Source organism: Staurois parvus, unplaced genomic scaffold, assembly GCF_062004578.1.
Source record: "Staurois parvus isolate SC_StPar_1 unplaced genomic scaffold, SC_StPar_1.0 ptg000578l, whole genome shotgun sequence".
Lineage (NCBI taxonomy): Eukaryota > Metazoa > Chordata > Amphibia > Anura > Ranidae > Staurois > Staurois parvus.
Genome location: NW_028318374.1, coordinates 3,680,185 through 3,706,860, shown reverse-complemented (window position 1 = coordinate 3,706,860; position 26,676 = coordinate 3,680,185). Strand labels below are relative to the sequence as shown.

At 42.9% G+C, this 26,676-nt stretch overlaps 1 protein-coding gene across 2 annotated transcripts in view; it reads right to left on the bottom strand.

Annotated features, from left to right (window-relative positions):
* Positions 1 to 4,101: 4,101 nt before the first annotated feature.
* The window catches only part of LOC149450216 (serine/threonine-protein kinase TNNI3K), a 452,856-nt gene continuing 430,281 nt past the window's right edge, over positions 4,102 to 26,676 (bottom strand). For both annotated transcript variants that reach the window (XM_089692165.1, XM_089692163.1), the window contains 2 exons: positions 20,433 to 20,512; positions 4,102 to 11,486 (listed from right to left, as the gene is read on the bottom strand). In XM_089692165.1, coding sequence (XP_089548291.1) covers positions 11,410 to 11,486; positions 20,433 to 20,512 — 157 coding nt within the window. In that variant the 3' untranslated portion in view covers positions 4,102 to 11,409. The remainder of the gene's footprint in view (positions 11,487 to 20,432; positions 20,513 to 26,676) is intronic.

Sequence of the window (26,676 nt, the reverse complement as noted above, 5' to 3'; positions counted from 1 at the left end):
AATATCTTGTAGGCAGAGAAACTGCCCAATAATCTTACAAAAACCTCTGGAAGAGCATGACATTGTGAATGGATTCATGGAATTTACCAAAAAATTAAACATATACAGCCTTATTCTACATGATTAAAAAACTAATCTTTATTTCCTGATGGAATAACCTTTGGATGGTAATATATTTTCCTCAAAAAGCATTTTATTCAAAAAAATCCAATTTCAATGAAAAAAATCCGATTTAAATAAAAAAAAATCCGGTTTAAATAAAAAAAATCCGATTTTTTGATTTTTTTTTTTTTTTTAAATCATTGATTTTATCCACCCTGTGTAAATGTCTGTAACATTACTATTACAAAGTGTCTTGTGGTTAAACAGCGCGTTCATCTGCCTGAAAAAGTGTATGACCTGCAACATGTGTGGTGCAATTGCTGTAAATTACCTGTCACGGTCCGAGGTCAGGCTTGGAGACCAGTAGGTAGAGCTGTAGAAAGGTTCACACTGACCAACAGAATAACTACACAAGGAGGTCACCCTGGCAGAAGACGTGGGCTCACCTGAGGCTAGGAGAATAGGAACTAACTGGTCTTCACCAGAGCTCCTGATGGTGGAGATGGGTTTCACTACATGAAAAAGCCAGGTTGCAGTCTTCTGAATTGCCCCACCAGGAGGTGAGCAGGCTGGGATCCAGTAACAGATGGACTAACTAGGGATGAAGCGTAGTCAGTAAACAAGCCAGAGGTTGGTACAAAGTGGTCGCAGGCTTCGATCAAGTGGAAGCATAGTCAAGGAACAAGCCAGAGGTTGGTATAAAGTGGTTGCAGGTTGGGATCAACTGGAAGCATAGTCAAGGAACAAACCAGAGATTGGTATAAAGTGGTTGCAGGTTGGGATCAAGTGGAAGCATAGTCAAGGAACAAGCCAGAGGTTGGTATAAAGTGGTTGCAGGTTGGGATCAAGTGGAAGCATAGTCAAGGAACAAGCCAGAGGTTGGTATAAAGTGGTTGCAGGTTGGGATCAAGTAAAAGCATAGTCAAGGAACAAGCCAGAGGTTGGTATAAAGTGGTTGGAGGTTGGGTCAAGTGGAAGCATAGTCAAGGCACAAGCCAGAGGTTGGTACCAGTGGTAGCAAAAATAGGGACAGCTGCAGCCATGCAAAGAAGCAAGATATCTGGTGTAGAGAGCACAATAGTCTTGCAAAAAGGAGGTTATGAGACTTGGCTTAAATCAGAAGGTTCACGGGAGGAGCAAAGAGTTCAAGGTTCAACAGAAACAAGATACAAAGCAAGTCTGTCCATGGGATCAGGCAGGGAGTTCAGCATCTCAGGTGGCACAGTGAGAAGAGCTTCAGCCAAAATGCCACAGAGGTCTCATGTTCAGATCTGGACCCTGGCATTATTTATATACCTTATGTCTGTGAACAGTCAGTGTCTACAATCAAAAAAGTTTAAGCATCCAGGCGTGTTTACTGAATTCTTGGGTACACTCAGTAGACCCCGCCTACATGAGCCAATAGTGATATGGTCAGAACCAATAAAAGCAAGTCACTTGAATTTGCCACATAAATTATTACTTTTTTTTGTCAGAAACAAATTGTAAAATGTACATCAGTCCCAAAATGAATTATTCATAGATATTTTATGGCATAGCCCAGCCTTTCTCATCCTATTTACACCTAAGGAACCCTTGAAAAAATTTTCAGATCTGGAAACTTCTGCAAAGATTTTCTATACTACAGTTCATGGGATGTTACTGTGATCAGTAATATGAAGATATGATAAAAAAATTAAAATAAAATAATGCAATGGAGCCTACTTATAAAAAAAATGTAAAAAAAAAAAAAGTTACATTCACCCAGTGAAAGGCAACAAATACAAATTGATATTTCACACATATTACAAACATCATGGGGATTATTTGAGACCTTTGTGTGCATGCTAAAACATTCACACAGCAATTTTGTTTTTTTATCACTAGACCCCTAACTGTGCATTGGTGCTCATCTGAAATTCTTAAGTCAGTTTATAAAAAATCCCCTGGACAAACCTCCCAAGCATTCATCCAGCCATAAGAAATGATCCCAGTATTTTGTCTAATATGACTATTTCCTATGATCACCAGCTCCATCAAGTGACCATAATGCGGTATTTTGCTAAAACCCCTCAATCAGGAAAATACTCCAATTGTGGCCACTAGAAGGCGCTGACAGTCATAGAAAATAATTATCTTAACTACTTGCCGACCGCAGATAGCCGAATGACGGCTGCACTGCGGCCGGCCAGTTCTGGGTGGACGTCATATGACGTCCTCCCAGAACGCGCTCTCCTGCGCGCCCCCGGGGGCACGCACCCAGCGATCTCCGTGTCAGTCAGTGCCACCTATCAGTGCTGTCCATCAGTACCCATTATCAGTGTCACCTATCAGTGCCACCAATCAGTGCCACCTATCCGTGACACCTCATTAGTGCTGCCTATCAGTGCCGCCTATCAGTGCCCATCAGTGCCGCCTATCAGTGCCCATCAGTGCCGCCTATCAGTGCCCATCAGTGCTGCCTCATCAACGCATATCAGTGAAGGAGAAAAATTACCTGTTTGAAAAATTTTATAATAGAAACAAAGAAACTTTTTTTTTTTCAATTTTTTTTGCACTTTTTTGCTTATAGCACAAAAAGTAAAGTGCCCAGCAGCGATTAAATACCACCAAAAGAAAGCTCTATTTGTGAGAAAAAAATGATAAAAATTTCATATGGGTACAATCTTGCATGACCGCGCAATTGTCAATCAAAATGCGACAGCGCTGAAAGCTGAAAATTGGCCTGGTAAATAAGGGGGTATAAGTGCCCGGTAGGCAAGTGGTTAAACAAAAAAGGGGATAATTAGTTACAACTGTGCAAATGCTTGTGACATTTGACCAGCAATTTTGTTTTTTTATGAATAGGCCCCCAACAGTGGATTGGTGCTCAGTTGTATATACTTGTTTTTAGGCCTTGTTTACATAGGCGTAATACAGCATACGGTGTGTTTACTCACAGCAACAGCTGTACACGCCCTTGTAGACAATCCCATTCATGGCAATTGGGACCCAGCGGCTGCATGGACATAGCTGCTTCTTCCAATTCGACATCCATGCGGGTGCACGGCCCAAAATGCACACCGTCTGTGTTTTGGGCCATGCATATGCACAGATATCAAATTGGGAGCACTGGCTGTGTCCATGCAACTGCTGGGTCCCAATTGGCACGCATGGGACTGTCTGCAAGGGGGCAATTTTTAGATGTTCTCCAAAAGATAACAGAACTCCACTTTTTGAGTTCAGGTCCACTTTAAGGTGCATTACTCCAGTGAACGCTGATTGAACAACAGTAGATAAAAGTAAATATTAAAAAAAGCACTTTAGGTTGTTTTCATGTTCCAAGCCCGTATCAGAGCTTTCTATTTATAAATCATTTTTCAGGCTACAGGAAAGTGTTTTTTCTTTCGATAATATACTTTAAATAGAATGTGCAAATAACATATCTGCTCATTTGCATTTTTGTATAACTTTTTCTTTTTAAGTTGTTATGAAGTATGGTAAAAAATAGTACTCACATGTTTTTTTCTGCTGTAAGCCGGCCCCATCAGGATGTCTTTGTGTAAATGGGGCAGAGAATTTTGTCATTCATTAGACTCTCCCCATTCACAGATGGGGGTTTATTTACTAAAGCTGGAGAGTGCAAAATCAGGTTCACTTCTACCTAGAAACCAATCAGCTTCTAACTTCAGCTTGTTCAGTTAAGCTTTGGCAATAAAACCTAGAAGCTGATTGGTTCCTATGCAGAAGTCAGCCTGATTTTTGCACTCTCTAGCTTTAAGAAATAAACCCCATGGTGTCAAATGCAGTGTAAACAATGTATGGGCTTTACTAAATGGAGGAGGATGGAGGAAGGGTTGGGTCAATGGAGGGAGGAAACTGAGACTGTCAATCACAGGCTGTGTGCAGGAGCTCCTTCCCTTGTCTCCCTGGATCCTGTGGAGTCAGCATAACCTGTCAGAAGTGACTCATGCATATAGCAAAGGAAGAGGACAGCAGACAGAAATCACACTAGTTGTTTTGGATTGAGGCAAGTACACATTATAGAAGGATACGCTTTATTTTTCATCTCAGAGATCTACAACCACTTTAAGGATGAGGAGGTAGGTATTTATTCTATCACCATAACTTTGGAAACCCTTCCTAACCACAATGTAAAAATCCTGATTTTCTGGGTCAAATCCTGAATGTTTCCAGGTATGTCCACAATACAGCCGGTAAATTATAATAGATTTTGTACTACCCACAATTCACTCGCCAAGAAGTGGAACGGCTCTATTGGCGAGCCAGATGCAACTTACTATAGAAACATGATTTCTGTTTATTCCAGGCAGCTTGTGTTTTTTATTCTCTTTAGTAATCGAGGACAGAAAATGACTTAAGTACGCAGTCTTCTATAGCGTTTCCTTGGGTTCAGAACAAAGCCAGCGTCTCTTTTTACAGTAAAATCAATATAATGCGTGTATAACAATTTGATCTCAAGGAAAATTCTGGGAGGGATATTACTCATTGTGTAGGAGAGCCTGGTGGTGGTTTACACAAACTATTATCTATACAACTCCCCGCTGGCTTCTAAAAGTGTCTGCGAGGATCTTAAATTTAACATATTTGTACGAGGCCCATGCATTATTTCTGGTTTTACTGCTATCTCTGCATTGGAACTCAGTATATAAAACGGTTTGTCATTGTAAATTGTAGACAAAAACTGCAGGGTCAACGAAAAGCTAAAAAAAAAAAGGAAATAATAAACACCAACAAGCAAGATAAAAAACAAAGTTTGAAGTAGATGTAAACCCTAAAACCCAACCTGAACGACATTTAGTACTTTAAAGCATTGCGTATCATAAACAAGTGCCATTTATATGAAAAAAATTCTTTTTACTTTTTTCCCTTTTGTTTCATCTCAGTACTGCTAACCTCCAGCAGCCTCTTTCCTCTTTGCAGCCACTGCCTGTCTACATGCATACCTGGTTATTTTCTGCATTTCATTTTACCACAAGGAGGGTCTACTAGCAGACTGGTGATTTTAATGTCATTCCTATCTGATTGTCTGTACTGTGGTGTAGTAATCATAGAACACCATAAAGTCAGGGCCGGATCTAGGGGGTTGCTGGGGTGGACTGGGGTGGAATCCGGCTATCAGTATGTTTTGCAACAATAAGGTTGCAAAGGTCTTGAGAGAGCTCTTTGCTTTTACCCATCATGTGATGTTTCTTGTGTGACACTTTGGTAATGGGACACCTTTTTATAGGCCATCCATTGAGACTGAACAAAGTGATATTAGTTTGCACTGAAAAGGGGAAGGATTGCTTTCTAATTACTGACAGATTTCAGCTGGTGCCTTGGTTTTCCATGCCTTTTTGCACCTCCCTTTCTTCATGTGTTCAATCCTTTTTCCCTGTGTCATTCCATTTTATTACACATAACTTAACTTCTGAAGTTATTTGTTTTGGTTTCTTTGTATGTATGGATTGCATGGGTTGTTACCGACATGGTGAAAATTGCATGTTAATAGCGCCTTTAGAAATATGTTTACTGAGGAAAATGGTGACTTGTGCAATACTTATTTTACCCGCTGTATAAATATATATATACACTATATTTCCAAAAGTATTGGTCGGCCTGCCTTTACACGCACATGAACTTTAATGGCATCCCAGTCTTAGTCAGTAGGGTTCAGTATTGAGTTGGCCCCGCCCTTTGCAGCTATAACAGCTTCAACTCTTCTGGGAAGGACGTCCACAAGGTTTAGGAGGGTGTCTATGGGAAGGTTTGACCATTCTTCCAGAAGCGCATTTGTGAGGTCAGGCACTGATGTCGGACGAGAAGGCCTGGCTCGCAGTCTCTGCGCTAATTCATCCCAAAGGTGTTCTGTCGAGTTGAGGTCAGGACTCTGTATAGGAAAGTCAAGTTACTCCACCCCAAACTGGCTCCTCCATGTCTTTATGGACTTTGCTTTGTGCACTGGTACACAGTCATGTTGGAACAGGAAGGGGCCATCCCAAAACTGTTCCCACAAAGCTGGGAGCATAAAATTGTCCAAAATGTCTTGGTATGATGACGCTTTAAGAGTTCCCTTCACTGGAACTAGGAATGTACCATTCTCCTGGCAACTGCCAAACCCAGATACCTCCATCGGATTGCCAGACAGAGAAGTGTGATTGGTCACTCCAGAGAACACGTCTCCACTGCTCTAGAGTCCAGTGGCGGCATGCTTTACACCACTGCATCCAACGCTTTGCATTGCACTTGGTGATGTAAGGCTTGGCTGCAGCTGCTCGGCTATGGAAAGCCATTCCATGAAGCTCTCTACGCACTGTTGTTATGCTAATCTGAAGGCCACATGAAGTTTGGAGGTCTTTAGCTATTGATTCTGCAGACAGTTAGCGACTTCTGTGCTGACCCCGCTCTGTCATTTTACATGGCCTACCACTTTGTGGCTGAGTTGCTGTTGTTCCCAGCTGCTTCCACTTTGTTATAATCCCACTAACAGTTGATCGTGGAATATTTAGTAGCCAGGAAATGTCACGGATGGACTTATTGCACAGGTGGCAACCTATCACTGGAACTAAGGGGCCAAGCCCAACCCCTGAAAAACAACCCCACACCATAATCCTCCCTCCACCAAATTTTAAACTTGGCACAATGCAGTCAGGCAAGTACCGTTCTCTTGGCAACTGCCAAACCCAGACGTGTTTATCGGATTACCAGAGAACTGTGATTCATCACTCCAGAGAACACGTTTCCACTGCCATGGAGTCCGTTGGCAGCGTTCTTTACACAACTGTATCCAACACTTTCAATTGCACTTGGTGATGGAAGGCTTGGATGCAGCTGCTCGGCCATGGAAACCCATTCCATGAAGCTCTCTACACACTGTTGTTGTGTTAATCTGAAGGCCACATGAAGTTTGGAGGTCTTTAGCCATTGACTCTGCAGACAGTTGGCAACATCTACGCACTGTGCACTTCATCATTTGCTGACCCTGCTCTGTCATTTTACGTGGCCTACCACTTGGTGGCTGAGTTTCTGTTGTCCCAGTTGCTTCCACTTTGTTATAATACCACTATCAGCTGACCGTGGAATATTTAGTAGCAAGGAAATTTCAGGGATGGACTTGGTGCAGCCTATCACTATACCATGCTTGGAGGAGTCACTGAGCCCCTGAGAGCGACCCATTCTTTCAAAAATGTTTGTAGATGCAGTCTGCATGCCTAGGTGCTTGATTTTATGATTTTTACCTGTGGCCATGGAGGAAATTGGAACACCTAAATCCAATGATTTGGAGGGGTGTCCCAATACTTTTGGCAATATAGTGTGTGTATATATATGTGTGTGTGTGTGTTTGTAACACTCTCTAGCTTAGCTAGATAAGTGAGCCAGCCTTGGAGTGATGTAGAAAGATTACCTTAGGACAGGCTAGGGAGGGTCTAAGGTCAGAGCGTCTGGAGCCCGACCACTTCTCCAGCAACCTGAGAGCTTTCTGGAGGAGGGGAGGAAGCTTGGATTTGCATGCTTAATGGACCTTGGCCAATCCCCTGGCAGGAGGTTGGGCACGGGGACCAAGGTACCCTTAAGAGTCACACAGCCTGGGAGTGGTGGGGGGAGCAGTGCCGATTGGAAGATAGAGTGAGAAGCTGGGGTGTGGAGCCTGGGAGAGGACCCAGGAAGGGGCCTACCTACAGGTAGGTGCTGGACAAGAGAAACTTCACTGCACCACCATCTTCTAGGAACATCTTGAACAGCAGTGAAGCAGCCAGCCCAGCAGAAGGCCCGAAGGCAGCCACCAACCAATTAACCAATCAGGGAGCACAGTATGACTATTCTTATACCCCCTAGGCTGCATAACAGGAAATGGCAGTCAGGTGGAAAACCCAAGAAGCTTCTCATCCAGGGCTGCTGTGCTAAATTGGAAGTTTCTGGGACTCCTTGCTCAGGGAATACCCTCAGTACAGCTGTGTGAAGAGGGGGATACATCTGGGATCTGAGAAGGTACACAAGAGAGCTGGAATGCTCTCAGAGGAGAGACTGTATTGTTCACATCTGTACATAGTTGCTAAAGAGTTTGTCCTCATGTGTGTAGTTCGCTTGGGCGTTCCATACACTCTCAACCCTATCCAAGTTATCAACCCCTTAATAAAATCACAAAACCAAGCTGAAGGGGGCTGTTTACTGACTCTGAATGCAGCATGTGGAAGAAAATGTGTTTTGCCTGGCTGTGCAGAGCTGTAGGGGGACCCAAAACTCAGTGACTACTAAGTGGGCAGTGATATATATAAATATATATATTGGGATTTAGGCTTTCATCTCAGCACCAATGTTAAAATGCTAAAATATTAAAAGTTCAAATAGTAATAGTGGCTCCCCAAATGTAAAGCCCAATTGAGGGCTCACACCTCTTAATTTCTTTATAGTCTTGTACTACTAATGTTAAGAGTTGTGACTATTTTCTATTTGGAAATGCCTTAACCGCTTCCTGACTGCCCTATGGCAGAAACACTGCTACAGAGCGTCACGGGTGTACAAAATCACAGCCGGTGATTTCTCGCCGGCGCCTGGTGATTGCTGAGGATTTCTGATGGGGAGGAGAACTGTTTGTAAACAAAACAGTTCTCCTCCCTGTCGGCACAGCACAGCAATCCAAAGCAGTGTGCTTACAGTAAAGCACATGGATACAGCCTCCTAGTAAAACACACCCAGCCCACAGTTAACCCTTTGATTGCCCCTCATGTTAACCCTTTCCTGCCCAGTGCCATTAGTACAGTGTCAGTGCTTTTTTTCACTAATCACTGTATTGGTGTCACTGGGGATGTCAGTGTCACTGGGGATGTCAGTGACACCAAGTCAGTTCCCCCCAGTGGCAGAATGCCCACAGTCCCGCAATAAGTCGCTGATCGCCGCCATTACTATTAAAAAAATGTAAAAAATCCCAGTATCTATACCGCCATTTGTAAATGCCATAACTTTCACATAAAACCAATTAATTTACACGTATTGGGATTTTTTTTTAGCAAAGACACAGAGCAGAATACATTTTGGCCTAAATGTATGACGAAATTAGATTTTTTAAATTTTTTTACTGAACGTGTTTAATAGCAAAAAGTCAAAAATATTGTTTTTTTTTCTCCAAATTGTCGGTCTTTTTTTTTTATAGCGCAAAAAAATAAAAACGCACAGGCGGTCAAATACCACCGAAAGAAAGCTGAATTTGTGGGGAAAAAAAGGACGTGAATTTAATTTGGGTGCAGCGTTGCATGACTATGCAATTGTCAGTTAAAATAATGCAGCACCATAACACAAAAAATGGCCTGGTTAGGAAGGGGGGTAAATCCTCAGGAGGGCAAGTGGTTAAACACAGTGCTCTATATTGGAGTGAGTGGAGTGGAGTAATAATCTAAATATGCACACAACACCTTTGTATCCCCGTGTCAGGAAAACATGGGGCTGCAGTAAAGCGCCCCATGTGAACGAGCCTTTAAATGAAATCTATCTATCTATTCAGCTGTATCCAACCTTTGGCGATTGCATGGACCGTCACTCGTAAGTGACTTTTTCCATGAATTCTCTTAGCAATTATTTTTACAGGGTAGTTTGCCAGGTCTTTCCCCAACCCCTACCATGCAGGAGATCCTGCATGGCCAGGGATGAAACTAGGACAATTTAGACAGGAGCCAATTGACCTACCAGAATGTCTTTGGAGTGTGGGAGAAAACCCACGCAAGCACAGGGAGAACATGCAAACTCCATGCAGGAGGCACCATGGCCGGGAATCAAACCCATGAACCATTTACTGCAAGGCAGACATGCTAACCACTAAGCCACTGTGCCATCCTTGAATGAAATACTAGCCACCATAAAGGAGCAGATACATTCTGCCATAATTGAACAGTAGGTATAAGCTTGGGAGTGTTTGGATGCTAGTCTGAACCCACTGAGCTATCCTCTGGGAAGCTCACCCTGAGGACTGCCATTCATAAGCGACGAAAGCATTCTCCATCCCACAACTGCACTTATATAAGGGGCGTGTATACTATCGGCTCTTGGGGGGTGTCAGGAATGGACTCAGCACTGGTGGTGGGACTCACCTGCCGTGTGCGCTGCAGTACCAGGGCTGACCAGCAGGTGCTCTCAGCAGCCAGAAGCTCACTCCTGCAGTCAGCCAACACCTGAAGCTGATTGCAGGAAGTGTATTTAAGGAATGGCCAGGCCTGTGATCAGGGCCTTGGTGTATGTTTCCCATGAGCCCCTGTACCTGGTATCCTGTGTTCCTGCCTCGTTGCTGACCCTGCTTTGATCCTGACCTCTGCTGACCATCTCCTGTTGAACCCCTGGCTTGCCTGACCATCCTTCTGCCTGATCCTCGCTACCGCGCTGCCCACTACCTGCTGAACCTGGCTTGTGACCCCGACCATTCTCTGCTTGCTCCTCCTGTACCACGCTGCCTGCACGACACCGACCCGGCCTGTCTGACTACGCTTACTTCACCCGACGATCCATCCATCCCGCACGGATCACCTTTAGTAAGTCTGCCTGCCTCTTCCCATCAGACTCCGTTCCTGCACTCCCCTGCCAGTACTCTCTACCACAGCCGGACGCACTCAGGGGTCACGACCTGGTTCCAGTCTGCACCAAGTCCATCCCCACTATCAGGGGCCCTGGTGAATAGCAGGCTGGGACTTAGACCCTGCGCCCTGAGGAAATCCGTGCTGTGGGCTGCTAGAGACACTGCCAGGCAGCACCTGACAGTACCTTACGGCCTGCCTGACCATTCCACCTCCCCAGCCTGACTACGCCTGTGTTCCTGATGCCTGCTACTTCCCTGTGTCAGTCCACACATTTCTGGTCATACCCGGATCCCTAACAGGGGGTGGGGAATGCTTCTGCTGCCTATGATTGGTGGTCATCAGTGACAGCTTCCTGGTGGGATAGCTCAGGTGGGTTCAGACAAGTATCCGAACACACCCAATTTAATCCCTGATGAACAGATACATTCCGCCATAACTGGACACACACATTCTCACGATCTTCTCAATTATACTTTGATCAGGCAATGAAAGGTGTGACAAAACCCCAAAAAAGGAGTAAAACAGCTTAGGCTGAACCATTTGATATAATAACTGTTAGTTAAAGCTGCATCTTTTTTTCTTCCTGCCAGGTGAAAATTGATAAAGTCTCACAGTCTCTCTCTTGTAATAAAAAAGAACAAAACAAGAACATAAAAATGAATTATCTGACATAAATAAAAGAAGAGAGAATCTTTGTGTGTAAACACTTCCCCCTGGGCTGTCAGGTGGCGCTGCATTTGCCCTTTTACTGGGATCTCGCCGCCGCCTGTAACGGCTCCATCTGTCAGTTACTGTCTTCGAAACTGCTGCTCCTGCAGCAACTATGAAATCGCATCGTGCTCATGGGATCAGACACGTAACCTGTCAAATGAAAGGAAGTAAAATAAATGCAATGTTGTCCACATGGGTCTGTGTAAAAAAAGACAGCTGTGTGATCTGGCAGACAACAATAAACTAAATATTGATGGGTCAGTCTTCTGCAGAAGTGAAATTTCACAGACTGACCCCCCTTCTTCCCAACTGACCCCCCTTCTTCCCACACACACTGGCTTTTTATATATTTCTTTTTTGGTGACATGTCAGCAATCAAGTGTTCAGATACACCTGGCAGGAACATTATAAGGCATCTTGCCCACTAAGGGCTCTTACACACGGGACGGACCCGTTTAGCGGATCCGCTTGCTCAGCGGGGGATCTCTCCGTTGATCCCTGCTGAGCAAGCGGATGACAGCTCTGTATCCGCTCTGCTCCTGCAGAGCAGACACAGAGCAGCTCGCTCTCTTCAATGGGCGGTTGGATGAAAACGGACCACCTGTCCGTTTTCGTCCAATCCAATCAGACGGACAGAAGGGCAATTAGATCTCCATCCGTCCCTTTTTCGGCGGGTGTAAAAGATGTACATGTCCATTTACACCTGCTGCTCCATAGAGGAGAATGGGGGTTCCGATGGGGTCCGCCTGAAAAATGGGCAGGCAGACCCGATCGGAACGTTTGTCTGAAAGAGTCTTTACACCTCTGTGCACAATTATTAGGCAAATTGTATTTTCGAGGATTCATTTCATTATTGTGAAAAAGTCGGAAGTGACGAAACGCATCAGGGTCGTGACGTCAGACGCTAAGCCGAAAGGAGCAGCGCGGCCATTTTGAGGTGGTCTCAGCATAGAATGGACTAAATCAAGGATGGACGGTATTTTTCATAATGTAAGCTGCTAAATAAAATTGTGTATATTATATATATTACTCCACTGAGTCTGCTCCTATCTGTCCTGTGCGGAACGGGGATCCCAATGCCCATTGCTGCATGAGGAGGGGATTCCATTGTGTACTCTATTAAAGGAAAGCATACTCCCAGTGAAGGCAATTCTATCTGGCATATGGGGATTTCAGAATGCTTTGAAAGCAGAAAGAGGGTAATTGTATATTATCCTATATGCAGAGTGGTGGCACTTATTTTTGGCACAATTTTTCACTGATCACTTATTGTGTATTTGTGGCATTTCACGTATTGCAGTGGTTGTTTCACAGGACCACTAGTGAAGTGGTGTGTGGATTTTCACTTCACGTATGTTTTGCCTATTTATTAGTGTATTTACATCACCAGTGTGGTTGCATGATATCACTTATAATTTCTGTAAAAGATAATGCACTATATTTAGTTTATTTTTTTGAGGTGCTTTGGATTGAAGGGAAGATTTGGACATTTTCACAGTTGGAAGATTGGAGAGTGAGGACAATAATTTTTTTTTTTTTTTTTTTTTATTTTATTTTTATTTTTTGGATCTTCAATTTTGAATTTGGGACTTTATTATGGACACTACGGTAGTAGTATGAGACTGTGGGAGAGGGTGTGTGTTTAATGTAGATTATTGAAAAGGTTTATGATATTTGCACTTTCAAGGGTGAAAGTTTGACTTTTCTGTGGGAAGTTATAGAGTTTTTGATTTATCACTTCATTATTAAACAACTACAGTGCTCTCAGTCAATCCAAAATGTTAATAAACCTCAAACCTGAATATTTAAGAAAGTAAAAGTGAGGTTTCAGTTTTCTTAGGACAATATCTATGTGGCAAAATTATTGGGCAACTATTAATCTGCAGAATTATTATGCAACTAAATGAAAAACGAAAATTTTCCCATCTCGTTTTTTTTACTTTCATATGTGAAATTGAAAATAATAAACAAACAACTCAAAATTTACAAAGAAACATTTCTGACATTTACAAAAAAAAAGAAAATCAGTGATAAATATAGTCACCCTTCTTTTCAGTAACAGCCATAAGCCTTCCATTCATGGAGTCTGTCAGTTTCCTGATCTGTTGACCATCAACTTTTTGTGCAGCAGCAACCACAGCCTCCCAGACACTGTTCAGAGAGGTGTACTGTTTTCCTTCACCCTAAATCTCCCGTTAGAAGGGCCCACAAGTTCTCAATAAAGTTTAGGTCAGTAAAGAAGGGGGCCACATCATTATTCTTTCATCTTTAAGGCCGTTACTAGCTAGTCCTGCAGTGCAATACTTAAAGGCATGTGATGGAGCATTGTCCTGCATAAATATCATGGTGAAAGATGTAGATTTTTCCTGTACCACTGCTTGAAGAAAGTGGCTTCTAAAAACTGGCAGTGGGTTTGGGAGTTGATTTCGAGTCCATCTTCAACTCAGAAAGGTCCAACAAATTTATCTTTAATAATACCAGTACCCCACCTCCACCTTGCTGGAGTCTGAGTTGAAGTGGAGCTCTGTGCCCGTTACTGATCCAGGCACGGGCCTTTCCATCTGGTCCCTCAAGAATCACTCTCAACTCATCAGTCCATAAAACCTTTGAAAAATCTGTCTTCAGATATTTCTTGGCCCGGTCTTGACATTTCAACTTGTGTCTTGTTCAGTGGTGGTCGGCTTTCAGCCTTCTTTACCGTGGCCATATCTCTGAGCACTGAACACCTGGAAACGTCATGTTTAATTTTTCTCAAATCTTTGGCAGTTAATTTGCGTCTTTTTTTCTCTCAATACTTTTCTTGCGACTCTATTGACTATTTGCAACAAAACGTTTGATGGTTCTGTGATTAGGCCCCAATATTTTAGCAAATAAATAAGTTAAGGTGGGCATCTTATCTTTAATAAGCTGGTTATATTGGATCTTTCAAATTACTGGAGCCATATAGAATTATATCATTCTATTTCTGTTTTATCAATGACATCATTGTGTATCTTTCAGATATTGTAATAAAATTGTGTTATATTTTACCTCAGCATTTATTTTTGAGTTGCTTTTAAAGTCCCAAATTTTTTTGGGGGGTCTCTCACCTACTACAGTGCTTGGGGATGTAGGCAATAATTTGGAGGTTCCGGATGGTAATATATCTATTGCAATTTCAAGAGTGCTGCATCTCTTACCATATCCCTTGCATACAATTTTTGACTTTTCAGAGTCAATTAAACCTCTTTTTTGACCCATTTTGCCTGAAGAAAAGAATAATTATTCACACCTTGATATAGGGTGATGATCTCCTTAGTCAACACCCTACACAAATACACATCACCTGATATGCTTAAATCCAATAAGCATTCAAGTTTATACAGCATGGAGTTGGACAATATGTTTAAAAATGATGATTTGGTCCAAATACTCAGTTGCCTAATAATTGTGCACACAATTCAGGTATTTTTTTTACTGACCTAAATGCAGCCCATCACTTTTTATGGGTCTGTACACACAGGCGCGTAAATTTGCATTGTGTATAGATCAGTAAAAGAAATACAAAAATCTGTGCTACTGATCAGAATAATTACATGCAAATATGGCATTAATGTTTGTTTGTGCAAATACACGTGTATACCACATTCCCTTGATTAAAATGAAGCTAAAATAATTTTTATGACACGCAAATACGTGCAAGTGCTATACAGTCCATCCTCTTGTTTTTTTCTGCCAGGAATATGTGATGTTCATACATCAGTACAGTGTGCAAATATCTTAAGGAGCACTGCCTTGCTAGAAGCCTATGCTGTATCATACAGAAGTTTAGCAAGAGGAAAGAAAGTGGGGGAGCAATTTATTTGTCTCACTCACCTATGGGACCGTAACAGACCTCAAATAAATGATAATGTACCTAGTAACTGACATGTTTTAATATTTACTTTTAATTGGTGCAAGAAAGGTCACATGGTTCAAGTTGGTTCTGGCATGAGTTACTGGCACCTTTTTAAATGAAAGATCTGCTTCACTAGCTATCACACAGCAGTTACCAGCTGATAAAGATGCTTCTTGCCCATATTATGGTCCTTATTGTGTGGTCTTCATCCCTTTCATCTGAGAGGGGACAGTTCTTGATTTAAATTGTTATAACTCGAGCTGTAATGTATGTGTTCATATATGTAAGTGAAGATATATTTGGCTTGATGTGAAATAATTTTGTTGAAAGATAAGACATTTTATTTAAAATGTAATGCCCTCCAGTGTAGATATTTTTTTTTGTGTATAGTTAGAGGCTTGCTATAAGCCTGGGTGTGAGTCATCCTGGGTGTGAGTCACCAAGGTTATTTTAGGTAGAGCTGGAGGGCTCTACACTTCTCTTTTACCTCCTCCTGTTCTAGAGACTTGGAGAAGTTGCTAGAAGCCAGTGGCAGGAGATGAGGAAAGGCTGATCTGTATACTTAGGGGAATCTGGCCAATCCCTAGACGGGAGGCCTGGCACAGTGGCTAGGGCAGCCCTTAAATATGACACAGCTTGGGCAGCTGGGGAGTCAGATGGAAGATGGATTGAGGAAGGTGCTGTTGGTTTGGAGCCTGGGAGGGGGCCCTGGAGGAGGGGGTCTACTTATAGGCTGGGAGCTGGAAAGAGGGATCTCCACTGTTCTACAGTCTACGGGGAAGGACAGCCTGTCAGCAGGAGCAGAAGCCAGTAAGGTTTAAATGCATAGTCACCATTTAAAGCTACAGGAACAGGGCAGTGTGAGTACCTTTACAGCCCCTCAGCCTACAAGTAAGATGGCAGTAGGTGCCATACCCAACTAGTGCTCCCTGGGACATCACTTTCATGTATTTAGGAATCCCTTGGCCCGGGATATTCTTTATGACAGCCAGAAGGATGAGGAGATTTTCATCTGGGGTCTGAAGAGATTAATTTAAGGGGAGAACGTGCTCCTAGCAAAGACTGTGTGCTGATTCTTCAAAATATTTTTTTGTGCTTTTTGCTGAAATTCTTGCCTTTTTTGTACATAGAACGTTTTGCTCCAAGTTGTCTCAGTTCCATTGGGCATCCCATATCCCCCTTGACCCCATCCAAGTTGTTAAGCCCTTTATAAAACAACAAAAACCAAGCTCATGGACTGTTTACTGACTTTGGATGCAGGAGTGACATATGTGTGTTGCCTGGCAGTGCAGGGTTTAAACTCAAAGGCCCTCAAGCGGGTAGCGCTACATAAGCATTATGTAAATGTTTTATTATAATATTAAATTATAATTTTACTGCCAGTAATAAAGGGCTGCAGATGTTTCGATTTAATAAGGTCTGTATAATGATTATTATTATTACTGTTACTGATGTCTTAATGGTTGATAATTGTGGGGTCTACGGTCCCATGGAGTCTCTGTGTAGATAAGTGGAAAATCCATATACTCTAGCTGGGAAATCTAGACATTGAAGCCCTCAAGAGAATATAAGACGTCCATTAGCTTTCCCCATGACGTATTTATCCCACTAATGAATAATAAAAATAATAATGTAAAGCAGTGTTTTAAAAAATGGCACCCACCCTAAAACCAGACAGTAGCATGAATGCTCTGAAAACTGGTCTGTCTAGCTCAAACTTGGAGGGGCAACCCTTGTCTCCCGGTTCCAATGTCACTACTTTGTCCTCTTAGGTGGTGGTTTCTCTACCTATGCACACTCCATACTATTTTTCCACAAATATCTGACTCCTGCTAGATGTCATAGCCATCTAGATATTGCCGATACATATCTAGTGGTCATATCCATGTCTTACCTCATTTTGGACATTCGTTTTTTTATATCTACAACCACATGACATCCTCAAAAATCCCCTCAGCAGCCTGCAACATGCTCTTCTCTCAGTGTTACCAGACTTCATGGCAGTTTCCAAGAAAGGTCTAAATAGGTTTTTTCCTATAGCTGCCAGATCTGCTATCCCCAGACACTTGGTTGACAGAAATGCAGTTCCTAAAACGTATGGAGGAATTATCTGCAAATACTGGTAGATATGATACATTTTCAGGTTTATACTTCATTGGTATAAACCTGGACTCTGCCTTGGCAGGAGCACAAGGCAGCAGATTATCAGTCTTTATAAAAATGGCACCTAGCCTAAAACCAGGCTGTTGCATGAATGCTCTGAAAACTGGACTGTCTAGTTCAAAACTGCAGGGACAACCCTTGTCCACTGTCATGAGCTGAGGTTCAATCTCTCAGCCTCTATGTCACTACTCTGTCCTGTTAGTTGGTGGAATCGCTACCCTTTCAGACTCCATACTATTTTTCCACAAATATCTGATCCCTACTGGAGATGTCATGCCATATGGGTATTTAGGTCAATATTTGGTGGTCATGTCCATATCTCACCTCATTTTGGACATCAGTTTGTGATATCTACAACCACATGACATCCACATAAATTTCCCCTGCAGCCTGCAACATGCTCTTCTTTCAGAGTTACTAGACTCCATGGCAGTTTCCATGAAAAGTCTAATTAGGATTTTTTTCTTATAGCTGCCAGATCTGTTATCCCCAATGTATGGAGGAATTATCCACAAATACAGTTGCAAGAAAAAGTATGTGAACCACTTGGGATTACGTGGAGTTTTGCATAAATTGGGCATAAAATGTGCTCTGAACGTCATCTAAGTCACAACAATAGAAGAACACAGTCTGCTGAACATAATACTACACAAACATTAGATGTTGCCATGGTGTAATTGCACATAACATGTAAACATTCATAGTGCAGGGAGGAAAAAGTATGTAAACCTTTGGACTTAATAACTGGTTGACCCTCCTTTGGCAGCAATAACCTCAACCAAACGTTTCCTGTAGTTGCAGATCAGACCTGCACAACGATCTGGAGTCATTTTGGACCACTCCTCTTCACAAAACTGTTTCAGTGTAGCAATATTCTTGGGATGTCTGGTGTGAATCGCTCTCTTAAGGTCATGCCACAGCATTTCAATCGGGTTGAGGTCAGGACTCTGACTGGGCCACTCCAGAAGGCGTATTCTGTGTTGTTGCAGCCATTGTTTTGTTGAATTACTTGTATGCTTTGGGTCATTGTCCTGTTGCATCACCCATCCTCTGCGGAGCTTCAGTTGGCGGACAGATGGTCGTACGTTTTCCTGCAAAATGTCTTGATAAACTCTGGAATTCATTTTCCCATCAATGACAACAATCCGTCCAGGCCCTGAGGCAGCAATGCAGCCCCAAACCATGATTCTCCCTCCGCCATGTTTTACAGTGGGGATGAGGTTTTGATGTTGGTGTGCTGTGCCTTTTTTTCTCCACACATAGTGTTGTGTGTTCTTCCCAAACAACTCAATCTTGGTTTCATCTATCCACAGTATATTTTGCCAGTAGTGCTGTGGAACATCCAGGTGCTCTTTTGCAAACTTCAAACGTGCTGCAATATTCTTTTTGGACAGCAATGGTTTCCTCCGTGGTGTCCTCCCATGTACTCCATTCTTGTTTAATGTTTTCCTTATTGTAGATGTGTCAACAAAAATGTTAGCATGTGCCAGAGATTTCTGTAGGTCTTTAGCTAACACTCTGGGATTCTTCTTTACCTCATGCAGCATTCTGCGCTGTGCTCTTGCAGTCATTTTTACAGGACGACCACGCCTAGGGAGAGTAGCAACAATGCTAAACTTTCTCCATTTGTAGACAGTCTGTCTTACCGTGGACACATGAACATCAAGGCTTTTGGAGATACTTTTGTAACCCTTTCCAGCTTCATGCAAGTCAACAATTCTTGATCGTAGGTCTTCTGAGAGCTCTTTTCTGTGAAGCATGGTTCACATCAGACAGTGCTTCTTGAAACCAGTAAACCCAAAACAGGTGTGTGTTTTTTAAGGGCAGGACAGCTGATTGGAGTCAAGGTTGGCTCACTCCTGGCTCCAATTAGCTCTGGGAGAAGTCATTAAGCTAGGGCCTCACATACTTTTTCCTCCCTGCACTGTGAATGTTTACATGTTATGTGCAATTAAACCATGGCAACATCTAATGTTTGTGTAGTATTATGTTCAGCAGACTGTGTTCTTCTATTGTTGTGACTTAGATGACGTTCAGAGCACATTTTATGCCCAATTCATGCAAAACTCCATGTAATCCCAAGGGGTTCACATACGTTTTCTTGCAATTGTACATATACTGTATATGGTAGATATGATATATTTTCAGGTGCATACTCCCTGGTATAAACCTGGACTCAGGTTATACTTCCTTGAACACTACAGAATAGTTTCTACCAATGAAGAATAATTCATTTTCTAGCGTTGAGACCCCCCCCCCCCCCCACACACACACACACACACACACACACACACTCTTCTTCTCTCTACTTTTTCTATTCATCTTACCTTTTCTAACATTCTTATTTCCTTTCTTATTTCTTTTTTTATTTATTTCCCTTTTTTCATCAGCAGACCTTGAGGATAAGGCATTATCATTGTTATACCTTTGCCATAGTTAAATGTATGTCAACATTTTGCGATATACTGTACTTGTTAATGTGATGTCTACCTGTATGTTGATTACATTCTCAAGTATGGTTTAGAAATTGATAATAACCTGATCTTATTCTGTGTAAATATATACTTTTCTTTTAGTTCTGACTGATAATTTCTGTTTTCTATGTGCATCTTGGAAATTTTCAGTAAAAATACAATGTTAAAAAAAAAAGTGACTTAATCAATGTAACTGCAACTAGATTAGCAAAGATTTGATTTTGATTGGTTGTTTGGGTTACTTCACTTTGCTTTATTGAAGAAATTTAAGAGATTATTACCATGGTCGGAATTTTTCCATATACTGCTTCTGTAAAATAGTTTGTCATATTTTTATTCTTTTTTTCTTTTACTTTTTTTTTAATTCTTTCGGATCACTTATTATTTTTCCTATAACTTTGAACATAGAGATTTCCAGAAGGCTGCCTAATCTGTTTATTTTAAGAGTAGCGGTCCAAGCTTTCAACTGAAATAACATGCTGTTCTGGTCTTAAAATAAATGTTCAGGCTTTTTTAAGTCCATCTCAATGCAGAAAAACATTGTGATTACATTATTACTGTTACAAGTGCATCTGTACTTACCATTCTTGTCTATTGGTGGATACTGAAAACTTTTCCTCATCTCCTCTAAAGTCAAACCGCGGCCAGAGGAGACTTCTGAGCTGAAAAATAAAAGCAGAGAAAACCTTTTTGTTGCCTTGGCGGACTATCTGGAAGTGGCTTTTTAACTTAGTAAACAGAACTACTTTTACCACCTGATCTAGACAATGAGCCTGGCTACTTAAAACATACCTGTACCAGGGGCGGACTGACCATTTGGAAACTCGGGAACTGCCCGAGGGTCCGGGGGCAGTAGTGGGCCCCATGAGATGCCCCTGGTACCTTTTTCATAAGCTTTTTGGAGTTTGGACAAGGACACAGTGGCCCCATGATCCCCTATTGCCTGGGGGCCCCATGAGTTGTCAGTCCGCCCCTGACCTGTACTTTGCTTCTTTGAGAGCAAACCAATAGGCTGGTTTAAAGGAAATTATGGATTTAAACAAAGTATTGTTATCCTTTTTCGCTAAGTAAACTAACCCCATACTTATACTCCACAGATCTGTAAATACGTAACCAGGGGCGGACTGACCATTCGGGTACTCGGGCACAGCCCGAGGGTCCGGGGTAAGTAGGCGGCCCCATGATATGCCCCTGGTACCTTTCATAGGCTTTTTTGGGTGTCGTTTGAGTGTGGGCGAGGACACAGGGGCCCCACGATCCCCCATTGCCTGGGGGCCCCATGAGTTGTCAGTCCACCCCTGTACGTAACTATCATTGTCATGGCACCTTTTTCCTTCCACTGATCTGCAAACAGGGCTTTTTTTCAGTGGGAAGGCGGGGGAACGCAGTTCTGGCACCTCAAGCACTGAATGTATGTAATGTCAGGGGTTGGTGGGGTGTGCTGGAGGCTGGCTGCTGTGGGTTCTATTGTTGCTGGCTGGATCTATTATTTCAGGGGGTCTATTTTTTGCCTAGGAGGTCTATTGTTGTTGGTAGGGGATCTGTTGTTGCAGGGGGGTCACTTGCTGCTGGGAGGGATCTACTATTAAGGGAGGGGGTCTATTGATGTTGTCTGCTGGGAAATCTGTTGTTGCTGGCAGGGGTCTGTTGTTGCTAGGATATATTTATTATTACTGGGAGGGTGCATTTTGTTGCAGAGGATCTAATGTTTCTAGGAGGAGCCATTGTTGCTGGGGATCTATTGTTGCTGGGAGATCTGTTGTTACTGGGGGTCTATTATCCCTGCTGGTAGGGAATCTAATTTACTGCCTTTTTTATTAATAACATATCATACAAAGTACTTAGCTCAACAAAATGATACTTGGTTCTGTATTTTCTGGGAGGTGAGTGGGGGGTGGAACCAAGGGTTGGTGCTCGGAGGTGGGTAGGGGCATAGACAAGGGGTGGCTCAGAAGGGGGGAGTACCTGCACATATTCTCTAAGAATAAAAGCCCTGACTGTAAATATTTTAATATTATTGACATCGAAAGAGTAGGGCCCTCTAACCCCTCGTGTGCTGTTTGATGTTACTGTTCTGTTTCATGTATTGTCCCCCCTCTATTGTACAGCGCTGAGCAAACCCTTTGGCGCTATATAAACTCGATAAATAAATAAATAAATGTCATCCTTCCAGCCTTCCATATTAATGCCATGGCATCTTTATTCGTTCATCTTACAGCTCTTAGTGTTAGCCACACACACTCCCCATGAACTTAGGGTCTATAAAAGTCTGCACAAGGTGCTAAGGACACTTATGCTGCCAGGAGAAAAAGGATTGAAGAGGTGCCTTTGGTTAAAGTACTGGTCTGTAGAAGAGGGAGGTGAATGCAGGGGCTGTCTGGCAACTTTTGGCCCAGGAGGCATGTACAGCCCAAAGGCCCATGGTGCAGCGATTTGGCCCCCCTTCCGCTTTCCCTCTTCCTTGCCTCCTCTAAACCCCCATCCGAGGCTGAAGCTCCGCTGCAGGTACTCCCTGCTCACCGGGCAGGTCAGGCTGGACAAAGCCTGCTGTAAAGACTCTGGGTGTACCTAATAAAGTGGATAGATGAGTGTAGGTAATCTAAAGAGAACGTGAAATGGAAGCTGTTTGCTTTCATATTTTTTGTCTCTGATTAAAACTTTGTATAAAATCATCTGTATAATTTTAAAGGAAAGGGGAGGGTGGAGTTGGTGCTTCAGTGGCTTTCATTGCTGATCTTAAGAGATTTTTGCACTTCCTGCAGAAACCAAATGATGAAGTAGACTCATGCTGCAGAGCTTCTGTCAAGGTAGAAGGTGATGATAGGGTCTTTATAAAAATGCTAAATGGCACATCTCCTAGAACAGTGATGGCGAACCTATGGCACGCAGCACCAACTCAGTGGGCACGCCAGGAAGAAGAGGAAGATGAGCGCACACGGATCACACACACTGACCGGCCATCCAGATCTCGTCCACACTGGACCCCCATCAAACTATATCTCCCACATGTCTCTGGGGCCAGGGTGGGTGTGGACGAGAGGAAATGGCTCCTATGCGGATCTGGCACCAGGGGTGATGTAGTCGGGGAGGGGCATGGAAGAGAGGAAGAGGCTCCCACACTGCTCCGGGGCCAGGGGCGATGTGTTCAGCGTGGATGGGAATGAGCTGCTGGGTTGGAAGCCACACCGACACTGCCAGAGGTGAGATTAACTGCTTGCAGCGTCATCCATCAGTGCCTAGAAGTGTCACCCATCAGTGCCCAGCAGTGTCGCCTGTCAGTGCTGCCCAGCAGTGCCACCTGTCAGTGCTGCCCAGCAGTGCCACCTGTCAGTGCCCAGCAGTGTCACCCATCAGTGCTGCCCATCAGTGCCACCCATCAATGATGCTCAGCAGTGCCACCTGTCAGTGCTGCCCAGCAGTGCCACCTGTCAGTGCCCAGCAGTGTCACCCATCAGTGCTGCCCATCAGTGCCACCCATCAATGATGCCCAGCAGTGCCGTCTGTCAGTGCCTCCAGTTGGTGCTATCAGTCAGTGCCGCTTATCTGTGCCCATCATTGCTGCATATCAGTGCATCATCAGTGCCTCCTCATCAATGCCCACCAGTGCCACCTCATCAGTGCTACCTACCTGTGCCGCCTCATCAATGCCCATCAGTGCTGCCTATTAGTGCAGCCTCACCAACGCACATCAAAGAAGAAATATTACCTGTTTGCAAAATTTTATAATAGAAGCAAAGAAAACCTTTTATGTTTTTAATTTTTTGCTCTTTTTTCATTTATAGTGCAAAAAATAAAACACCCAGTGGTGATTAAATACCACCAAAAAAAGCTCTATTTGTGTGAAAAAATTAGTGTTGCATGACCGCACAATTGTCATTGTCAAGTGCAACAGCACTGAAAGCTGAAAATTGGTCTGGGCAGGAAGGGGGTAGAAGTGCCCGGTAGGCAAGTGGTTAATTGCAGTGTTGGCACTTTGAAATAAAAAAGTTGGTTTTGTGTTGCAGTTTTGGGCACTCGGGCTCAAAAAGGTTCACCATCACTGTCCTAGAACATAAGACTGGTGCGGTCCAGACCCAACATCGACTTGTTGCTCTACACATTCAGGATTTTGGGTATCAGAAGACTCATTGCATCATGCAACTAAGCAGTCAGACAAGTATATGGGCCATTTAGTTTAGTTTTTGGTTTAACTCTACTCAGAAGATTAGCTAGAGGAAGGGGGGGGGGTAAAGTTTAGTAGGGGGAAGGGGTATCTGGCTTGAGTTCAGCTTAAGCAATTTGTGGAAATTAGAAGCTTCTATTATTAATTAACAACTACAAGGTCTCATTGCTAGCTAACTAGACAGAATGACCTCTAAGACTGACCTTAGGACATCTGCCTCATCGGAAAAGCAGAGAAGTCAACTTAGACAGAACATTACTTAGGAGTAAAAAAAATTTTTATTCTCCCACTCCTGACCAGAGCCAATGTACAGTATCGATTTTATATGTCGTATTGCAACGTAGAACCTGTTTAAAAATGTAAGAGACCTCGTACACACGCGGCTTGTGTCCCTCTGGTATAAATATTTTATCAGTCTTGGTGCTATCGAGTTGCAGCTAGATGTCTTTGCGGTGGACAAGCTGGCAGCCTGATGATTTGGAGGAACTGTCCTCATCTCTTAGAATGTTTATCGGCATTTTCCAGGTAAGACAAACCTTTATCTTGATTCTTTCTTCCCCTCTCAGATAGCAGGAGATTGCCTGGGGATTTTACAGATAAAACATAAAAAACATCTCTCAGCTAAGACTACCAACGCAGGTGACACCTTGCAGACACTTTGCAAATGTTTGGAGCTCTTAACAGTCAAAAAACGAATTGTATCGTTATCAATTTACGAACACTACCTAAAGTCATTTTGGGAATATGTCTGATGTATTTCACTAGCACATGGCAGGTAAGTTGCATTTATTTAGCTAAGAAAGTGTATTCTATGTGTGTATATTTGTGTGAATACCAACTTCTTAATAGTTAACAGACACAGGAGTCAATTCCTGCATGATTCAGGCATTCATGTTATGATCCTTACTGTCTTTCCTACATTCATTGAAGTGGTGGGTGAGAAGCTTAAAGAACATCTATAGCCAGGGGCGAACTGACCATTTGGAAACTTGGGCTCTGCCCGAGGGCCCGGGGTCAGTAGGGGGCCCCATGAGATGCACCTGGTACCTTTTTCATAGGCTTTTTTGAGTTTGGGCAAGGACACAGGGGCCCCATGATCCCCTATTGCCCGGGGGACCCATGAGTTGTCGGTCCGCCCCTGTCTATAGCCAAAACGTTTTAAAATAGTGAATATCTAAAAACCCATTTTTTCACATTTGTGTTCCATCGAGGAAGTTTCCTATTACTTTCTACCTGGGAAAAATAAGTGAGTTAAGAGAAAATCTCTCCAACGTAAAGTAAATAACCTCCTAGACAACTTTCAGCAGAAGAGGTGTCCCAACCGGAAGATTTCCTGTTGTGGTAACAACTAAACTTTTTGGATTTTCAGTCTTTATAACCAGTGGCATTGTTACAACCTGGCACCTAAAATACGTGCCCCAGGACTTTTACTGAGTGCCCTGGATCTCCTTTGGCATGTGGAGTTAATATATTCTGTGCATTATACAGTTCTGAAACATTGTACAATGTATCTACGTTTTAATACATCTTATTTTGTCATTGTAATACAACTGTTTTTGACCAATTCATGTTTGTTCGGTTAAAAATATTGTATTAGTCTTGGATTTGATCAGGGAATCCTACCAGCTCCTCAACATTTTAATCTCTGTGACTAGAGGTGCCCCTGGTCTATTAGGACCCTAGAAAGGCCTCTGCTGGTGACAATTGTCACCAGGACACATAAAGAGAATGAATCTTCCCAACAAGGACACAACAATAAAAACAGGATGGACCTCAAACAAAGTTGTTGCGAATCATAAATCCACAAGTTCTTTAAAATGTGGTCTGAATTAGCCTTTCTCAACCTTTTCAATGCAGAGGAACCCTTGAAATAACTGCTAAAATTACTAAATCTACAACTCAAGATACATTAGTAAGCCACGGAAAAGAATGCTTCTTACACTTGTGGTCATTGGGAAGAATTGCCCCCTTACAGATAGCTAATAGGTCAATGGTGTCATTGACAAAAGATCAACTTGAGAGGCAGAAATTTCTCATTGCTCAAGGAATCCCTAGCAACCTCTGGAGAAACCCTAGGGTTCCATGGAACCCTGGCTGAGAAACCTTGGTCTAGATTTTTTAATCTCTTAGCTGTGACCAGCTCAATGTTTAGGGTCCTATGGATTAAAGGACCAATGCCCAGAATGCAGGTCTTCTACATTCTGGGCATTTGTTTCAGAACACCTAAGGCTCTAAATGTGGGTACCACTCAGTATAGCATTCTGCCCTGCCTAACCACAGCTTGCCATAACCTTTGACAGGCTGGAAGCAGTGGGGCTGGATGCTCCACTTGTCTCTTCTGGGCAAACCAAAATGCCAGGAGGGACCCACTGCAGTTAGACAGCCCTGCGTGAAACTCCTTGAGGGGCGTACTGCAGCTAGATGAACTCCTGTGCAAGGGGCCTTACTGGTTTGTGAACAATCACAGACCAGTAATCAATGACAGAAACTTTGATGACTTTAGAATAGGTCATGCTGTCAAAGAGAAGAGATGACAGGAATCATTTCTGGAGGTTTTGGGAGAGAATACAAATTCACATGGATTCCTGGTCTGTTAATTATTTGCTCCTAATTGATAACTGTATGTTATTCTCTAAAATGTTCCCCATGTGGTCCTCTTATCAC